This window comes from Giraffa tippelskirchi, chromosome 12 (assembly GCF_054371585.1).
Source record: "Giraffa tippelskirchi isolate mGirTip1 chromosome 12, T2T-mGirTip1v1.2.pri, whole genome shotgun sequence".
Classification (NCBI taxonomy): domain Eukaryota; kingdom Metazoa; phylum Chordata; class Mammalia; order Artiodactyla; family Giraffidae; genus Giraffa; species Giraffa tippelskirchi.
Genome location: NC_137286.1, coordinates 14705098 through 14724625, shown reverse-complemented (window position 1 = coordinate 14724625; position 19528 = coordinate 14705098). Strand labels below are relative to the sequence as shown.

The window sequence follows — 19528 nt, the reverse complement described above, 5'->3', positions numbered from 1 at the left end:
GTCAGACATATGAATTTTGGATTTGAAGACATGTCTTCCATTTCTATGCTAGTTAATAGCTATATCAATTATTACTTAAAAGTAGGATAAAATCAGAAATTTTGGATATATTTTGTTGTATATTCTTTACTAAAATTTTCTGAGTGATCGGGATGTACGTCTGTCTGTATTTATTGATGAAAAAACAATGCTTATTTGAAATTAGTAAAGAAGATAGAGTTAATATAGCACTTCTACTTTAGCCACTCTTTCTTCCACCTACTCCAAAGGGCCACATGACTACATAAAGTTTTTCTTTATGGTGTTATTCCTGCTAAGATAGTTTATCTCTCTTTTTTAGTTTATCTTTCTTAATGATAGAGACTTTTTCCCAATATCTGGACAAGATACCTTTGAGATTGCTGATTGTAGAAATAGAGAGGCTTTATACGTATCCCTGAATGCTTATGTTACCTTTGTGGACTACCTCCACTGTCAGTGTTTAATCAGATCTTCAGAGTGGCTTTGGTTTTGGCAACCTTTCAGAATACCTATTAGAGCAGCTACTAAAGGAATATTATGTTTTTCTAAAGTCAAGATTTAACTTACCAGTAGGTTGTGTATGTAAATTTGTGACCATTTAAGTTTCCTATAAGGTTTAGGTAGAGGTAGAGGTCCTAAGCATGTTAGATATGAATTAAAAGTAAATGGTATATGACATACATAGTCAAATGATATAAGCCATACATACATGGCTTCCCTTGTGGCTCAGACGGTAAAGAATCTGCCTGCAATGCAGGAGACCCAGGTTCGATCCCGGTGTGGGAAAGATCCCTTGGGGAAGGAAATGGCAACCCACTTCAGTATTCTTGCCTAGAGACTTCCATGGACAGAGGAGCCTGGGGACTACAGTTCATGGGGTCACAAAGATTGGGCAAGACTGAGTGACTAACACATACATAGTCATTTATGTCTTCAGAAAAATGTTTTATTTGTTATATAATAAGCTAGGTCTGTTATCTTGGAAACTCTTCAAAAAGATATAAAGAAAATTGGAGGGAACCTCTGAAAAAATTACAGATTGCCTTTTTTAAAGTTGAAATGTAGTTGATTTACAATATTATTTAAGTTACAGGTGTACAATGTAATGATTCACAATTTTTAAAGTTATATCCCATTTATAGTTATTATAAAATATTGGCTATATTCTTTGGGTTGTAAAATATATCCTTGTAGCTTATTTTATATATAATAGTTTTATATCTTATCTCTTATTTTATATCCTATCTCTTATTCCCCTAGCCCTATATTCCCCTAACCCCTCTCCCTACTCGTAATCATTAGTTTGTTCTCTATATCTGTGAGTCTGATTCTTTTTTACTATCTTCACTAGTTTGTTGTATTTTTTATATTCATATATGTGATATCATATATTGTTGTTGCTTTTCAGTCACTGAGTGTCTGACTCTTTGCAACCTCATGGACTGCAGAATGCCAGGCTCCCCTGTCCTTCACTATCTCACGGAGTTTGCTCAGATTCATGTGTGTTGAGTCAGTGATGCTATCTAACCATCTCATCCTCTGCTGCCCGCTTCTCCTTTTGCCTTCAATCTTTCCCAGCATCAGAGTCTTTTCCAGTGAGTTTGCTCTATACATCAGGTGCTGGAGCTTCAGCTTTAGCAACAGTCCTTCCAATGAATATTTAGAGTTGATTTCCTTCAGGATTAACTAGTTTGATCTCCTTGCAGTCAAAGGGACTCTCAAGAGTCTTCTCCAGCACCAAAATTCGAAAGCCTCAGTTCTTTGGTGCTCAGCCTTCTTGATAGTCCAGCTGTCACATCTGTACATGACTGCCAGAAAAACCATAGTTTTGACTTTATGGACCTTTGTCAGCAAAGTGATGTCTCTGTCATTTCTGCTTCAGCCCATCTGCTTCATTCTTCTGGAGCTATTAGTAATTGCCGTTTGTTCTTTCTCAGTAGCATATTGGATACCTTCCAACATAGAGGGCTCATCTTGCAGTGTTGTATCTTCTTGCCTTTTCATACTGTTCATGGGGTTCTTGCAGCAAGAATACTGGAGTGGGTTGCCATTCTCTCCTCCAGTGGACCACGTTTTGTCAGAACTCTTCACTATGACCATTCCGTCTTGGGTGGCTTTGCACAGCATAGCTCATAGCTTCATTGAGTTATGCAAGCCCCTTTGCCACAACAAGGCTATGGTCCTTCATGGACCACAAATACTATCAGTTCAGCTCAGTCGCTCAGTTGTGTCCGACTCTTAGCGACCCCGTGAACCGCAGCACACCAGGCCTCTCTGTCCATCACCGACTCCCGGAGTCCACCCAGACCCATGTCCATCAATTTGACGATGCCATCCAACCGTCTCATCCTCTGTTGTCCCCTTCTCCTCCTGCTCTCAATCCTTCCCAGCATCAGGGTCTTTTCAAATGAGTCAGCTCTTCACATCAGGTGGCCAAAGTACTGGAGTTTCAGCTTCAACATCAGTCCTTCCAATGAACACTCAGGACTGATCTCCTTTAGGATGGACTGGTTGGATCTCCTTGCAGTCCAAGGGACTCTCAAGAGTCTTCTCCAACACCACAGTTCAAAAGCATCAATTCTTCGGTGCTCAGCTTTCTTTATAGTCCAGCTCTCACATCCATACACAACCACTGGAAAAACCATAGCCTTGACTAGACGGACCTTTGTTGGCAAAGTAATGTCTCTGCATTTTAATATGCTATCTAGGTTGGTCATATCTTTCCTTCCAAGGAGTAAGCGTCTTTTAATTTCATGGCTGCAATCACCATCAGCAGTGATTTTTGAGCCCAGAAAAATAAAGCCAGCCACTGCTTCCACTGTTTCCCCATCTGTCTGCCATGTATTTATTTTTCTCTGTCTGACTTACTTCAGTTAGCATAATATAGCCTCCAAGTCCATCCATGTTGCACCAAATGGCAAATTTTTATTCTGTTTTACGGTTGAGTAGTATTCCACTGTTAATATACACCACATCTTCTTTAACAATTCATCTGTTGAGGGACACTTAGATTGCTTCCATATCTTGGCTATTGTGAATTACGCTGCTGTGAACATTGGGTTGCATGTATCCTTTTGAATTAGTGTTGTTTTTTTTTTCCCCCAATATATACCCAGGAATGGAATTACTGGGTCATATTATGGTTCTGTTTGTAGTTTTTTGAGAGACCTCTGTACTGTTTTCCTCAGTGGCTGCACCAATTTACATTCCCACCAACGTTGTCTGAGGGTACCTTTTTCTTCACATCCCTGTCAACATTTGTTATTTGTGTACTTTTTGACGATAGCCATTCTGACAGATGTGGGGTTACATGTCCTTGTGGTTTTGATTTGCATTTCCTTGATGTTAGCAGAGGCTTCCGAGGAGGCTCAGTAGTAAGGAATGCACCTGCCAATGCAGGAGGTGCAGGATATGAGGGTTCAATCCCTGGGTCAGGTAGATCCCCTGGAGGAGGAAATGGCAACCCACTCCAGTATTCTTTCCTGGAGAACCCTATGGACAGAGGAGCCTGTAGGGCTACAGTCCATAGAGTCGCAAAGAGTTGGACGTGACTGAAGCAACTTAGCACACAGCACAGTTTTTCATTCTGTTGGTGGTTGACTTTGCTGTACAAAAGCTTTTAAGTTTAATTGAGTCTCATTTGTTTATTTTTGCTTCTATTTCCTATATTTTAGGAGATAGATTAAGAAAAATATGGCTGTGATTTATGTCAAAGTGTATTTTGTCTATGTTTTCTGTTAGGAATTTTATAGTATCTGGTCTTACATTTAGGTCTTCCATCTATTTTGAGTTTATATTTTATATGTGGTGTTAAAGAAATGTTCTAATCTCGTTCTTTTACATGTAACTGTCCAGTTTTCTTAGCACTACGATTCCCCCAGCTCTGTTCTTCTCTCAAGATTGTTTTGGTTATTTGAGGTCTTCTGTGTTTCCATATAAATTAAAAATTTTTTGTTGTGGTTCTGTGAAAAATGCCATTGGTCTGTTGATAGGTAGTGCCCTGAATCTGTAGATTACCTTGGGTAGTGTGGTCATTTCAACAATCTTATTTCTTCTGATCTAAGAACACAGTATATCTTTCCATCTATTTGTGTCACCTTTAATTTCTTTCATCATCGTCTGATCATTTTACAAGTATAGGTCTTTTGCCTCCTTAGGTAAGTTTATATTTAGGTATTTTTTTCTCTTTGATGCGATAGTAAATGGGATTGTTGCCTTTTTTTCTCTTTCTGATAGTTTTGTTTTATTTTTGACTGTACCACATGACTTGTAACTGGAGATTGAACCCAGACCTTTGACAGTGAAAGCACAGAGTCCTAACCACTGAACTGCCATGGAATTCCCTGATAGTTTGTTGTTATTGTATAGAATTACAACAGATTTCTGTATATTTTGTATCCTGCAGCTTTACTGAATTCATTGATGATTACTAGCAGTTTTCTGGTAGTGTCTCTAGGATTTTCTATATGTAGTATCATGTCATCTGCAACAGTGACAGTTTTACTTCTTCCATTCCAATTTGGATTCTTTTTATTTCTTTTTCTTCTCTGATTGCTATGGCTAAGACTTCAAATACTATGTTTGTTGAGTAAAAGTGGTGAGAGTACGCGTCTGTATCTTGTTCCTAATCTTAGAGGAAATGTCTTCAGCTTCTCACCGTTGAGTATGGTGTTAGCTGCGTATATATATGGGGCCTTCATTAGGTTCAGGTGTATTTCCCCTGTGACCACTTTCTGGAGAGGTTTTATTACACATGGATGTTGAGTTTTATTGAGAGCTTTTTCTGCATCTGTTGATATGATCGTATGATTTTTATTCTTCAATTTATTAATGTGGTATATCACATTGATTTAGAGATACTGAAAAATTCTTGCATCTCTGGCATATATGCACTTGTTCATGGTCTAGGAACCTTTTAATGTATTGTTGGACTTGGTTTGCTAGTGTTTTGTTGAGGATTTTTACATCTATATTCATCAGTGATATTGTCCTGCAGGTTTCTTTTTTTTGTGATGTTTTCATCTGGATATGATATCAGAGTGCTGTGGTCCTCGTACAATGAATATGGAAGTGTTCCTTCCTCTGTAATTTTTTTTTTTAATAGTTTGAGAAGGATAGGTAACTGGTAAAATTCACCTGTGAAAGTCATCTGGCCCTGGACTTTTGTTTGTTGGGAGTTTTAAAATTACTGATGCTATTTCATTACCAGTAATTGGTCTGTTCATATTTTCTGTTTTTTTCCTGGTTCAGTCTTGGAAGGTGTAGCTTTCTAAGCAGATAAAACATGATGTAATATGGTGGTTCAGAACACAGAATTGGAGCCAGAGAGCCTGAGTTCAATAATTTCCTTAGTATGTGATTTTTAGCAATTTACTCTGTCCTTTTTTTTAATCCATAAAATAGTAATGGGACCTACCCCACAGAATTGTTGTGAAGATTAAATTAGTTAATACATGGAAAATACTTGGAATACCCTCTGACACATGAATATTAGCTCAATAAAGATTAGTTCTCATCATTGCCACTGTAGTTTTCATCATTAACATTATTACCATTATTGGATTATCTATATAAAAAATCCAGAAGGATGTACAGAAAACTATTAAAATAAATGATTTAGCAAGGTTGCTAGATATAAAACCCAGATGGGAAGGTGAGTAAAGTTCCCACATACCAGGAATATTCAGAAAATGATTTTTAAGAAAGAAATTACAGTATCAATAAAATTTTTAAGTATATGGAGGCCTAACAAAAGACATTTATTATGAAAACTAAAATACTTTTTTGAGAGACATAAAAGAAGGCCTGAATAAATCAAAAGAGATCCTGTATTTTTCTTTGAGATCCTATATTTTTAAACAAGGAAACTCAATTTCATTTCTATAAAAATCTCAACAGGATCTTTAATGTAGCATGGCAAGCTAACCCTAAAATTCATATGAACGAACAGAGGACCAGGGATGACCTAGATATTTCTAAAGAGGATCAAAATGGAAGGAGACAATATGATGACTATAGTTAACACTGCTGTGTGGCATACAGAAAAGCTGTTACAAGAATCAATTCTAAGAGTTCTCATCACAAGGAGAAAGTTCTTTTTCCTTTTTTCTTTTCTTTTTATTTTATCTATGTCAGAAGATGTTAGCTGAATCTATCTTGTTAATCATTTCACCATATATATATATTTCACTCTATATATGCAGAAGCAGAAGCTTTGATACTTTGGCCACCTAATGGAAAGAGCTGATTCATTGGAAAACATCCTGATGCTGGGAAAGATTGAGGGCAGGAGGAGAAGGGAGTGGCAGAGGATGACACGGTTGGATGGCATCATTGACTCAATGGGCATGAGTTTGAGCAAACTCCCAAGAGAGTGTGAAGGACAGAAAAGCCTGGCACACTGCAGCCCATGGGGTTGCAAAGAGTCAGAGATGACTTAGAGACTAAACAACTACTATATATGTATCAAACCATCATGGTGTATGCCTTAAACTTATACAGTAATGTATGTCAGCCATCTCTCAAAACTGGAAAAAAAAATGGAAGGAGACTTATCAGTGTGAGGATAAATAAAACATTGTGGTACTAGTGTAGAAACAGAAAAAAAGGTGAATGAAACCCGTAAGAAGCACCTAAGAATAGACTCAAATATACATATGGGAGATTTATAGATGAAAGGGAAAGAATGGATGGCCCAAAAAGTGGCACTGGGAGAATTACACTGTCTCTATAGAAGAAAGTTAAATTAGGTTTTTACCTACAAAAGTGTGGATGCCAGATAGGATTAAAAACCTGAATGTGAAAAGCAAAAAAACTTAAAATTCTTAGAAGATGTGTATAAATAAGTAACATTTTCCTTTGTCTTATTACAGTGTGTGCTAGCCTGTGTTTTGGTAGTAAGACACAGCAAACATTTGGTAGTCAAACAGAGCGTTCTTCATCATACTCTGGTCCAAATTCAAGTTCAGGAGCCATCCTTCTTCCATCCTGTCCTCTCTCGTCACCTCGAACTAGTCCAAAGCACACGTCTCTTACTGTGTCTCCAAAGAAGTCTCAAGATAATTCCGTTAATTTCTCAAGTTCCTGGCCTCTTAAAAGCTTTGAAGGGCTTTCAAAGCCAAGTCCACAGAAAAAGCTTGTCAGCCAAAAATCATCTGATCCTACAGGTATATGTGATGGTAAAAATTAATACTTTGTTCAAATATTGGTATGTTTGAATAATTATTTGAAGTTAGGGTTGTCAGTTCTTTAAAAGCTTGTAAATTGCATTTTATTTCTTTGAATTAGTAAATATTTAGCAAAATATTAGTGGAAGGTTCAATAGATCAAATGTGTAATATAAAATTCAGTTAAAATTGTCATTTCTTTTTTTTTTCTTGTATTGCCACTTCTGAATCCTTTTGTAGAACTAAATAAATAATAGTGCTTTATAATGGACATGAATATGAACAATCTGAGAGCCTACTAACAAGTTTTAGCTTTACAAATATAAAATATCATTCATATATTTACCTCAGTGTCTAGTGTTTATTCAACATTTATTGAATGTTACTATCAAAATTATTTTGATGGGTTTTCTACTGTTTGTTGGGCTTCCCAGATGGCACAGTAGTAAAGACTCTGCCTGTCAATGCAGGAGACACAAGAGATGCACGTTCAGGAAGATCTCCTGGAGTAGGAAAATGGCAACCCACTCCAGTATTCTTGCCTAGAAAATTCCATGGACAGAGGAGCCTGACAGGCTACAGTCCATGGTGTTACAAAGCGTCAAATGTAACTGAGCGACTGAGCACACACACACTACTGTTTGTTATCAATTAAAATATCCTTAGCAATAGCCCACGCAAAAATCATAATATTAGCATGTATGTTTATTCAAGACAGATTCAGTTTCAGAAAGTCTGTGAAAGGTGAGTCCCATGTCCCAAATGCTTCCCTAACCCTAGCCCCTAAGGTCAAATATTTCACCTTTAAACTACCCCACAGCACGAATGTTCCAGTTTATAACCATAACATCAATTTATTGCATAGTCAGCCGATTTTATTACTTTCTTTTAGCATTGAGCCTTCATTTTCTTCTGTTAATTTTTTCCTAATTTGTCTTTCCTCCAAAATCAGATACTGTATTGAAAGCTGAAATATTGTTTAACTTGTTCTCCTTAATGCCCAGTATTACTGCTTCGCACATAGTAGTCATTCAAGTGTGCTTACATCAAGTGTTGCTTAAATCAAGCCAGATCATTAACTTTTCTAGATTATTATGGACTTTACTATATAAATATTAATCATGGTGGTGTGTATGAAGATAGACATTTCAGGGAGTTCCCTGGCAGTCCTGTGATTAGAACTGTGAGCTTTCACTGCTGAGGGCCCAGATTCAATCCCTGTTTGGGGACCTAAGATCCAACAAGCTGAGCAGCATGGCCAAAAAAAAAAAAATTCACTTGGTATATAATATTTGTATTTCGTATGAAAGGATTCTGGGTGGTCCATTTTTGTTATATTTGTTAGGGAACGTTTTTTTTATCTCAAGTATCAGTCTTTATTTCTAATATAATATAGTGTGCTTTTTAATTTAAAAACAACTAATCCTAAACACTTGTTATTTTAATGCTAACTTGTTTTCCAACTTGAAGTTGAAAAAAGAAAAGAAGTAAAAGAAGTAATGTGTCTTTTCCATGCAGGAGAAAATTCTCAAGAGAAACCTCCTCAAGTTCAACTTACTCCTGCTTTGGTGAGATCACCATCTTCCCGACGAGGCTTAAATGGGACCAAACCTGTACCTCCCATACCACGGGGAATCAGCCTTTTGCCTGATAAAGCTGATCTAAGCACAGTGGGACCCAAAAAGAAAGAGCTGCATGACATTTGGAAGAGTGAAAAAGATAATCTTACAGTTGATCTTTCAGAATTAAATATCAGGGATAAAGATTCGGATCAAGAAGAGGTTAGAACCAAATATTTTCAATAATTTCTAAATGCTTATAGTTGTTTATAATATAATAGTTGTCATTTAAGGAAAAATCAAGTACTTTGAATCCCATAACATCTTGTCTTACTTGTAAAAATATTTTATGTGTTTGCAGTAGAAAACATGGAAACTATAGTGAAGTATTAGGAAGAAAATTTATCACACTAAATTACACTACCCCAAATAGTTTATCATTAACACACTAATATCTTTCCTTCCAGCATTTCTTCTATACATATATTATTCCTTTTAAAATCAAAAATACAAATATTACAGCAATATACCCATGCACTAAGCCCTCCCAAATGAACAATTTGTCATATTTTTCCTACTTTTTAAATAAATGAAGCATAACGTAGTTCCCTCCCCAATCCAGTTACTCTTTCCTCTTCACCAGAGACAACCACTATTACCATTAATTTGTGCTTCATGTATTTATGTACTTTTTATGTTAATATAGTAATATTTGATGCATTTATTTATAGTGTATTCCTATACATTACAATGTATATAATAAATATTACAATATATAGTATCAATATATATATTGTAATGTATAGTGTATATATAATGTATGAGCTTCCCAGGTGGCACTAGTGGTAAAGAACCCACCTGTCAATGCAGGAGGCTTAAGAGACGCAGGTTTGATCCCTGGGTCAGAAAGATCCCCTGAAATAGGGCACAGGAACCCACTCCAGTATTTTTGCCTGGAGAATCCCATGGACAGAGGAGCCTGTTGGGCTACGGTCCATAGGGTCACAAAGAGTCATACACAACTGAAGTGACTTAGCACGCATACACGTATAATTGTAATACAGAAATTTATTCATATAATTGATTATGGCTTATTCCTCATCTTTTGCTATTGTAAACAATGCTGCAGTAAACATTCTTGAGCATACCCCTTGTGCATACGTACAAGTTTATTTATCTTTATGGAATTGAGATCATATTTTATATTCATCTTTGAATCCTAGATAACTCCATTTATACTATAAAAATGTATTGCCAATATGATAACTATGCATATTAATTATGCCAGAGAAGGAATGTGGCTGCTATATTACTTTGGATTCAGAGCACTGTTTCCACAGATGCTTCCTTTTTATCATTTCAGTTTGTCTGATGTCAGGCTTAAAAGTGTTTTACATTAAATACATAAACTGAAATACCCAATGATGATATTTGATGGTCTTATTATGGTCTTAGTTTAGCTTGTCTTTAAGATCTGAGGCATCAGTACTAACAGTTGACTCAAAAAAAAATGCATATTTATTTAAAAGGCTAACATTAAGCCTGTGTAAAACTGACTTATAAAGAACCAAAATTGGTTCTTAATGAATTGTTCATTATAGCTTCTAACTGCTTGTTAAGTTTTTCCTTGGTTGTTTCTTTTTGTTTTTGTTTTTCCGGTTATATTCCAATGGTACTAGAAATGGAATTTATTTATAGGAAAGAAACTTATAGAAGAGGTACTTTTTTTTAATTAATTTATTTTAACTGGAGAATGATTACAATATTGTGATGTTTTAAAAAGACACTTTCCTATGTAGCTCATAAATGTCATCTGATCCTACATATTTTTGTAATATTTTTTATGATAACTTAAAAATAATCCTTTTAGTGGGTAATTGGAGACGTAATTTCTTTTTTGTAATTAGTACATATAAACAGATACTACTATTTTTAAATATTCAACCTTCCAAGGGCTTACTAGGGAAGTGGCCATACTTAATCAAAATGTAAACAAAACATAATTTATGTATATTTCTGAGTTCCTTAATTTGTTCAAGGTTCTGTTCCCAAACTTAATATATATGTAATGAAGATTTCTACTCTGCATTTTTGTAAATACTTTTCTTCAGAAGTTACATACGCTGATCTGTTATTCTTTGAACACTGGCAAGCTTGATGTAAGCTTCAAATTTAGAAAGCTGATTACTTTTTCGCTAACCTTCTCATAGAACTGTTAAATAGCCACATCAGCACACTGTTGACCTAAGATGACTTCAGCTGGGCTGTCTACCATCTGATTCAATCATTCACTTTATGAACTGAATTTTTACAATGTATTAGTCATTACACCCAGTGCTGAAAATAGCATGATGAATAATATCTTGAGATCCTTCCTCTTAAGGAACTTTTAGCCTAGGAGGTTGTTTATAAATACCTGAGTACTGAAGTCTGTATTTATACTATATATAGATATGTTAACATCCATCTTGTTAGTGTGAGATTGAAGAGTGGCTAACTCAGTTTAGTTATTAGAGTTTTAAAATCTAAGGATAACTTTTATTTATATAATTATTTCGTAAAGTTTTTTTTTTTTTCCTTAGATGCAGAGCTCTCTTAGGTCCCTTCGTAATAGCGCAGCTAAGAAAAGAGCCAAACTGAGTGGCAGCACTTCTGATCTTGAAAGCCCAGATTCTGCCATGAAGCTTGACTTGACTGTGGATTCCCCATCTCGATCTTCCTCTCCAAATATCAGTTCCTACAGTGAAAGTGGAGTTTACAGCCAAGAATCCTTGACTTCTTCTCTGTCGACAACTCCCCAGGGGAAGAGAATAATGTATTTTATTTTTTGATGTGTTAAATGAATTTTAATCTATAATTTTTAGTCTGAAGCTCTAATATCATATTTTTTTAAAAAAACTTTGAAATTATTTACTAGTTTTTAAAACATTGAAATACATTTAAAAGACAACAGGGAAGTTTACAGATATTACCTTGCTTGGCCTTAGTTTGGGGTGTGGGTGGAACGACAGAACACAACCCCGACTAAATTAATATAAAGCCTAGTCTCAAAGTTGCACTTGTTACTCTACCTATCTAAGATTTATCCTAATACTCTTTGTCCTTTAGCTCTTTTCTGTATCATTAACTCTTTGGCAATCGACTAATAGCTGGTATTACTGCTTTTGTTTAAAACTCAGCACTAATTTCCTCTAATGTGGATAAACTCCACTCAGCCATTACCCAACTACTTCTTATTTTGTTATTCCACTACCTTGTGGGAGTTTGGGACTCCATGCCATAGCTTTTGTAGCCCTCTCGGGAATTTCCTTACCACAATAGTGCTAGAATTAAGAGTCCTGATCATTCTACGCTGACAGCATAGCACTTTGACAAACTTTTCCAGATTACTTCAATAACCTCTCAATCTTAAAAGAGTGATCCTACCTTGAGTTTTGAAAATGTCTGTGACTCTATTCTAGGATTTTGGGAAATCCTTTCCCTCTTTATTTTATTTCATTTAGTTATTTATTTTTTAAATTTTAGTTTATATTAGACTGGAGTTGATTTGCAATGTTGTGTTAGTTTCAGGTGTAGTCCTCTTTACTTTAGACAATAACCTAAGAGTAGAATTGTTAGGTCTTGGGTACATGGACATCTAACTTTTCAAATAACTGCTAAACAGTTTTCTAAGATGCTTCTGCAGTTTTACACTCCCGTCAGCAATGTATGAGAGTTTCAGTTTTACATCCTTTTTAACTTTTGTTGTTGGTCTGTTTAATTTTGTTTTCCTTTGATTTTATCCTGTACCATGTATATATATGTTTGCTAGGTCTCTTCAGTTGTGTCTGACTCTTCGCGACCCTATGCCCACCAGGCTCCTCTGTCCATGGGATTCTCAAAGCAAGAAGACTGGAATGGGTTGCCATGCCCTCCTTCAGGGCATCTTCCCTACCTAGGGATCCAACCTGCATTTCTTACATCTCCTACATTGGCAGGCGGGTTCTTTACCACTGTTGCCACCTGGAAAGCCCATGTTTATATATAGCTATTGACATTAGAAGTAAATGTTTAAAATTAAATTTAAATTATTTTCACTTAAGTGAACTAGAACCTCTAATAATGTAGGTAGAGATTACATATTTAAAGGAAAGATGATGTTCTCTGAACATTAATGTGAAAGGCTATTTTATTTCAGCAGTACATAGAATTAAACCAAATTTTTGTGTCCATTGTGACAGGTTTGTCTCATCCCAGATTTTCTTCCCCGTATTTTTTAACTTCAATAGCAGCTTATTTTGGAAATTTTTTCTTACTGGAAATTCCTTTGTTGTAATTACCTGGGTAGAATAATGTAATAGATTTACAAAATGAATTTGGAATGGCTGTGTGGGCTGGTGAAGTTACCAGACATTTAAAATATATACATTTATCTCTTTTAGACCTAAAGTTTTTCCTTTATCTGCCAAAGATGTGAAATTTTGTATTCTATACTCTTACAGTTTCAAGGTTCTGTAAGTAATCTGGAACACAATTGGGAAGGAAAGTTCATTTTTATATTACAAATTTAGAATTCACTATTCCTGATGTTGTCTCATTGGGTTATCTCTTCAGATATTGAACTCTATGTAAAAGGAATTCAGTATACCCTCATGAATTATGTTTAATGAATTTACTATTTCCACATTTAATTTTATTAATTTAAAAGCAGTTATTCTCAACCTGCTTGCATCCTGCCTTAAGAATCATTGCCAAAGAAAGTCACTACTACTGACTACAGGGCTTTCATCCTTAATGTAGATTGGGAATGAAAAATTATTGAGAAACGCTTTTCTACAGAATGAAATACTTTCTTTCATCCCAGTCTAATACACCCAGTATAAATGTAAATTGACAGTCATCTAATCTAGAATAATTATTAAAATTTTTAGCATTGATTTCTCACTAGGCCAATTAACAAATATGCCTGCCCACCTACAAAAATTGTACTTGTTTGTAAAATCTCTTCTTTATAATACCCATCACTAACTTATTGGTGTACTAGCTCTTATTGATTTTAAACAGTTCCCTTATCTACAGACTTAATATTCTTCAGTTTGATTTCTTTGTGAAACAAGGCCTATAGGCCTTTTTAAAGTCAAAGAATAGCAAAAAATAGTCCAGGAAGAAAGCATACATTTGCTAAATTCACTTGTTGCTGATCTCTTATTTATTATAAAGTCCCTATTTTTATATTATGTATGAAGGTAGATACTATATTAGATAACTGGAGTCATTTGGCTTAGTTCTGGAATGGACTGTTTTTGGATCAGGTTCCCCTGCCTCCGACACACACACGCAAAGATCTGTTGTTGTTCAGTCACCAAGTCATGTCCAACTCTTTGTGACCCCATGCACACCAGGCTCCTCTGTCCTCCACTGTCTCTGAGTTTGCTCAAGTTCATGTCCACTGAGTTGGTGATGCTATCTAACCTTCTCATTCTCTATCTCCCCCCATTTTTACCTTCAGTCTTTCCCAGCATCAGGGTCTTTTCCAGTGAGTCAGCTTGTCTTGTCAGGTAGCCGAAGTATTGGAAAATCAGCTTCAGCAGTACGCCTTCCAGTGAATATTCAAGGGTTGATTTCCTTTAGGATTGACTGGTTTGATCTCCTTGCAATCCAGGAGGATTCTCGAGAGTCTTCTCAGGCAGCACAATTCAAAAGCATCAATTATTTGGCAGTCAGCCTTGTTGATGGTCCAGCTCTCACATGTGTACATGACCCCTGGAAAAACTACGTTTGACTACGTTGATCTTTGTTGGCAAAGTGATAACTCTGCTTTTTAATACACCGTCTAGGTTTGTCATAGCTTTCCTTCCAAGGAGCAAGTGTCTTTTAATTTTATGGCTGCAGTCACCATCCACAGTGAATTTGGACAAAATAAAATTTGTCACTATTTCTACTTTTTGCCCTTCTATTTGCCTTAAAGTGATGGGACCAGATGCCATCTTAGTTTTTGTAATGTTGAGTTTCAAGCCAGCTTTTACACTCTCCTCTTTCACCCTCATCAAGAGGCTCTTTAATTCCTTTTCACTTTCTGCCATTAGAATGATATTGTCTACAGCACATCTAAGGTTGTTGACATTTCTCCCAGCAGTGTTGATTCCAGGTTGTGATTCATCCAGCCCGGCATTTTGAATGATGTATTCTGCATATCCCCTTCATGGATCACAGCCTTGTTGTGGCGAAGGGGCTTGCATAACTCAATGAAAAGAAAGATTATACAGCACAAATTACAGTGTCTTAATTTCCTTTGGTAATCCTCTCATGAATAATTAAGGATTGACCATATGTTGAAAATATGCTTACTTCTTGGAAGAAAAGCTATGACAAACCTAGACAGCATATTAAAAAGCAGAGACATTACTTTGCCAACAAAGGTCTGTCTAGTCAAGGCTATGGTTTTTCCAGTAGTCATGTATGGGTGTGAGAGTTGGACAATAAAGAAAGCTGAGCACAGAAGAATTGATGCTTTTGAACTGTGGTGTTGGAGAAGACTCTTGAGAGTCCCTTGGACTGCAAGGAGATCCAACCAGTCAATCCTAAAGGAAATCAGTCCTGAATATTCATTGGAAGGACTGATGCTGAAGCTGAAACTCTAATACTTTGGCCACCTGATGCGAAGAGCTGACTCCTTGGAAAAGACCTTGATGCTGGGAAAGATTGAAGGCAAGAGGAGAAGGGGACGACAGAGGATGAAGTGGTTAGATGGCATCACCAATTCAATGGACATGAGTTTGAGCAAGCTCTGGAAGTTGGTGATGGACAGGGAAGCCTGGCATTCTCCAGCCCATGGGGTCACAAAGAGTCACGCAACTCAACTGAACTGAACTGATATGTTGAAAAGGTTGGAAGTTCAAAAGGTGAACTAGGAATACCAATAAGAAATATTCTTAGCCTTATTTTTTCATACTTTTTGCTGCCTTATTATCTAAGTCTGCTGCTGCTGCCGCTGCTACTGCTGCTAAGTCGCTTCAGTCGTGTCTGACTCTGTGCGACCCTATAGACAGCAGCCTACCAGGCTCCGCCGTCCCTAGGATTCTCCAGGCAAGAATACTGGAGTGGGTTGCCATTTCCTTCTCCAGTGCATGAAAGGGAAAAGTTAAAGTGAAGTCGCTCAGTTGTGTCCGACTCTTAGCGACCCCGTGGACTGTAGCCTACCAGGCTCCTCCGTCCATGGGATTTTCCAGGCAAGAGTACTGGAGTGGGGTGCCGTTGCCTTCTCCTATCTAAGTCTAGTAAGTTAAAGTATAGAGAATGTTTTGTATAAGAATGTTAATAGCTCTGGACCTTCAATGTTTATCGAAATTATCTTGTTTCATTGTAGATCAGACATATTTCCAACTTTTGGATCGAAACCTTGTGCAACAAGACTTCCTTCGGCAAAGACGAAGAGCTCTCAGGTAGCTGAACGAAGCCCCAGTACAGGTATTCCATGACTCTGTCATACATACGATTTACAGATTTTTAGATGATAAAAAAGTGGTGGACTGAAAGCAAATGCATTTTAGATTTAGAAGTTTTTTAATTACCAATTAAGGCTAATCATCTTTTAACTCCTTAAAAGGCCATTGTGGCAAGAATAAATACTGTATTATTTCTGGAAGAAAAAATACTTACCTGTATAATCGGTCCCTCCTTTAAGTCTATAAGTTAACCCATGCTGGCTCCTATGCCAGGACATTTTAATTTAATTGATACAGAATGTGACCTGGACATCAAAGTTTTTGAGAACTCTCTAGGTGATTCTAATGTGCAGCTTACTTTGGAAACCACCAGGAAACCAAAAAACACAGTTTCTTTTAAAAATAATATTTAACTAGTGTATCTTATGTTAAGCATTTTACAAACCAACCTGGAAGTCACTAATTTATAACATCAGTTCCTAGAAAATAGATTCTGTTGTTGGTAACAAATTAGAAAAGTATTTGGATTCTCATCCATTTAGGATGGAATCTATATGTGGTCTTCTTTATGATTTGTATAACTATTGAATTATGAATTAATTGTAACAAGGATTAGATCTGGTAGACAGAGTTCCTGAAGAACTATGGTCGGAAGTTTGTAACATTGTACAGGAGGTGGTGACCAATACCATCCCAAAGAAAAAGAAGTGCAAGAAGGCAAAGTGGTTGTCTAAGGAGGTCTTACAAATAACTGAGAAAAGAAGAGAAGCAAAAGCCAAAGGAGAAAGGGAAAGCTATACCCACCTGAATGCAAAGTTCCAGAGGGTAGCAAGGAGAGATAATAAAGCCTTCTTAAGTGAACAATGCATAGAAATAGAGGAAAACAATAGAATAGGGAAGACTAGAGATCTCTTCAAGAAAATTGGAGATACCAAGGGAACGTTTCATACAAAGATGGGACAGTAAAGGACAGAAATGGCAAGGACCTAACAGAGACAGAAGCAATTAAGAGGTGGCAAAAATACACAGGAGAACTATACAAAAAAGCTCTTAATGACCTGGATAAGTGGTGTGGTCTCTCACCTAGAGCCAGACATCTTGGAGTGTGAAGTCACCTGAGCCTTAGGAAGCATGACTATGAACAAGCTAGTGGAGGTGATGAAATTCTAGCTGAGCTATTTCAAATCCTAAAAGATGCTACTGCTAAAGTGCTGTACTCAATATGCCAGCAAATTTGGAAAACTCAGCAGTGGCCACAAGACTGGAAAGAGGTCAGTTTTCTTTCCAATCCCAAAGAAAGCCAATGCCAAAGGATGCTCAAACTACTGTACAATTGTGCTTATTTAACATACTATCAAGGTAATGCTCAAAATCCTTCAAGCTAAGCTTCAGCAGTACATAAACTGTGAACTTCCAGATGTACAAGCTGGATCTAGAAAAGGCAGAGGAACCAGAGGTCAAATTGCCAACATCCATTGGATCATAGAAAAAGCAAGGGAATTCCAGAGAAGTATCTACTTCTGTTTCATTGACTGTGCTAAAGCTTTGACCTTGTGAATCACAACAAACTGGAAAATTCTTAAAAGAGATGGGAATACCAGACCACCTGACCTGTCTTCTGAGAAACCTGTATGCAGGTCAAGAAATAACAGTTAGAACTGGACATGGGACAGCAGACTGGTTTGAAATTGGGAAAGGAGTATGTCAAAGCTGAATATTGTGACTCTGCTTGTTTAAATTATATGCAGAGTGTATCATGCAAAATGCCAAGCTGAATAAATTATAAGCTGGAATCAAGATTGCCGGGAGAAATATCAACAACCTCAGATATGCAGATGATACACCTCTAATGGCAGAAAGTGAAGAGGAACTAAGGAGCCTCTTGATGAAAGTGAAAGAGGAGAGTGAGATAGCTGGCTTAAAACTCAACATTTAAAAAGATAAGATCATGGCATCTGGTCCCATCACTTCATAGCAAATAGATGGGAAAAAAGTGAAAACAGATTTTATTTTCTTGGGCTCCAAAATCACTGTGGATGGAGACTGCAGCCATGAAATTAAAAGACACTTGCTCCTTGGAAAGAAAGCTATAACAAACCTAGACAGTGCATGAAAAAGGAAAGACATCACTTTGCCGACAGTGGTCCATATAGTCAAAGCTGTGGTTTTTTCCAGTAGTCACGTACGGATATTAAGAGTTGGACTATAAAGAAAGGTGAATGCCGAAGAATAGATGCTTTCGAACTGTGGTGCTGGAGAATACTCTTGAGAGTCCCTTGGACTTCAAGGAGATCCAACCAGTCAATCCTAAAGGAAATCAGTCCTGAATATTCATTAGAAGGACTAATGCTGAAGCTGAAGCTCCAATACTTTACCTGAGGTGAAGAACCAACTTATTGGAAAAACCCTGATGTTGGGAAAGATTGAGAGCAGGAGGAGAAGGAGACGACATAGGATAAGATGGTGTGATGGCACCACTGGGCATGAATTTGAGCAAACTCAAGGAGACAGTGAAGGACAGGGAAGCCTGGCATGCTGCTGCCCATGGGGTCACAAAGAGCTGAATACAACTTAAGGACTGAACAACAAGTTTAGGATATGCTATTTATTTTCACATGATATCAGTGTAAAAGTCCTATAACCTTAAGGCTACTTTAATTTATAAGTACTTTCTTAAAAAGTTGTGTGTGTATCTAATTGTTTGCTAAGATTTTAAATTTCTTCCTCCTAATTATGTCTTATCTTCATCTCTTTTTAATTCGCACTATCACTCTTAAACATTTTTCACTTAGCCACCTAACATTTCTCTCCAGCTTTGGTTTTGTTCACTTACAGTGCATTCCCCATAATGCAAAATTGTCTATATTGCCCAGTGTAAATTTATTCAGAGGATTCTTCTGTGATCTGTTTCATGCAAACCTCTCTAGCCTCATTTTCCTTTTTGCTTTGTATCTTGTGATCCATTTAACTCAGACCACATTCAGTACCATTTCCTATCTCTTTGCAGTCGTACATGCTAATTCTTCTGGATGAAATCTGAAATCCATACCATACACCAGGCTACTTTGAAAACAACTCAAGTTGCTTTCTCTGGGATGCCTTCCCAATTCACAAAATAAAATTCATATTTCCTCTTTTGTAATGTCATTACATTTACACTGACATTTTTATAGTGGTATTACAATTATTTTACTTTTTGGACTCTCAGATTCTTGATTCTCAGAAATTATTTATGCCTGATTATCTCCAAGTACCTGTCATAATTATAAATGCTGAACTCAACCACATGTACCTGGTATACTGTCTTCCACAAAGCTTGTGTGTTAGACTAAGAGATAGTTATTCTACTAAACACAAG

At 36.6% G+C, this 19528-nt stretch overlaps 1 protein-coding gene across 7 annotated transcripts in view; it reads left to right on the top strand.

The window, feature by feature from the left end:
• TOGARAM1 (TOG array regulator of axonemal microtubules 1) overlaps positions 1-19528 on the top strand; it is a 75866-nt gene that overhangs the window by 16320 nt on the left and 40018 nt on the right. For 4 of the 7 annotated variants that reach the window (XM_081548475.1, XM_081548471.1, XM_081548476.1 and 1 more), the window contains exons 4-7: positions 6894-7187; positions 8706-8968; positions 11329-11561; positions 16092-16192. In XM_081548475.1, the coding sequence (XP_081404601.1) occupies positions 6894-7187; positions 8706-8968; positions 11329-11561; positions 16092-16192 (891 nt within the window). Of the gene's footprint in view, positions 1-6893; positions 7200-8705; positions 8969-11328; positions 11562-16091; positions 16193-19528 lie in introns of all 7 variants that reach the window. The other 3 variants (XM_081548477.1, XM_081548473.1, XM_081548474.1) reach the window with 1 other exon arrangement.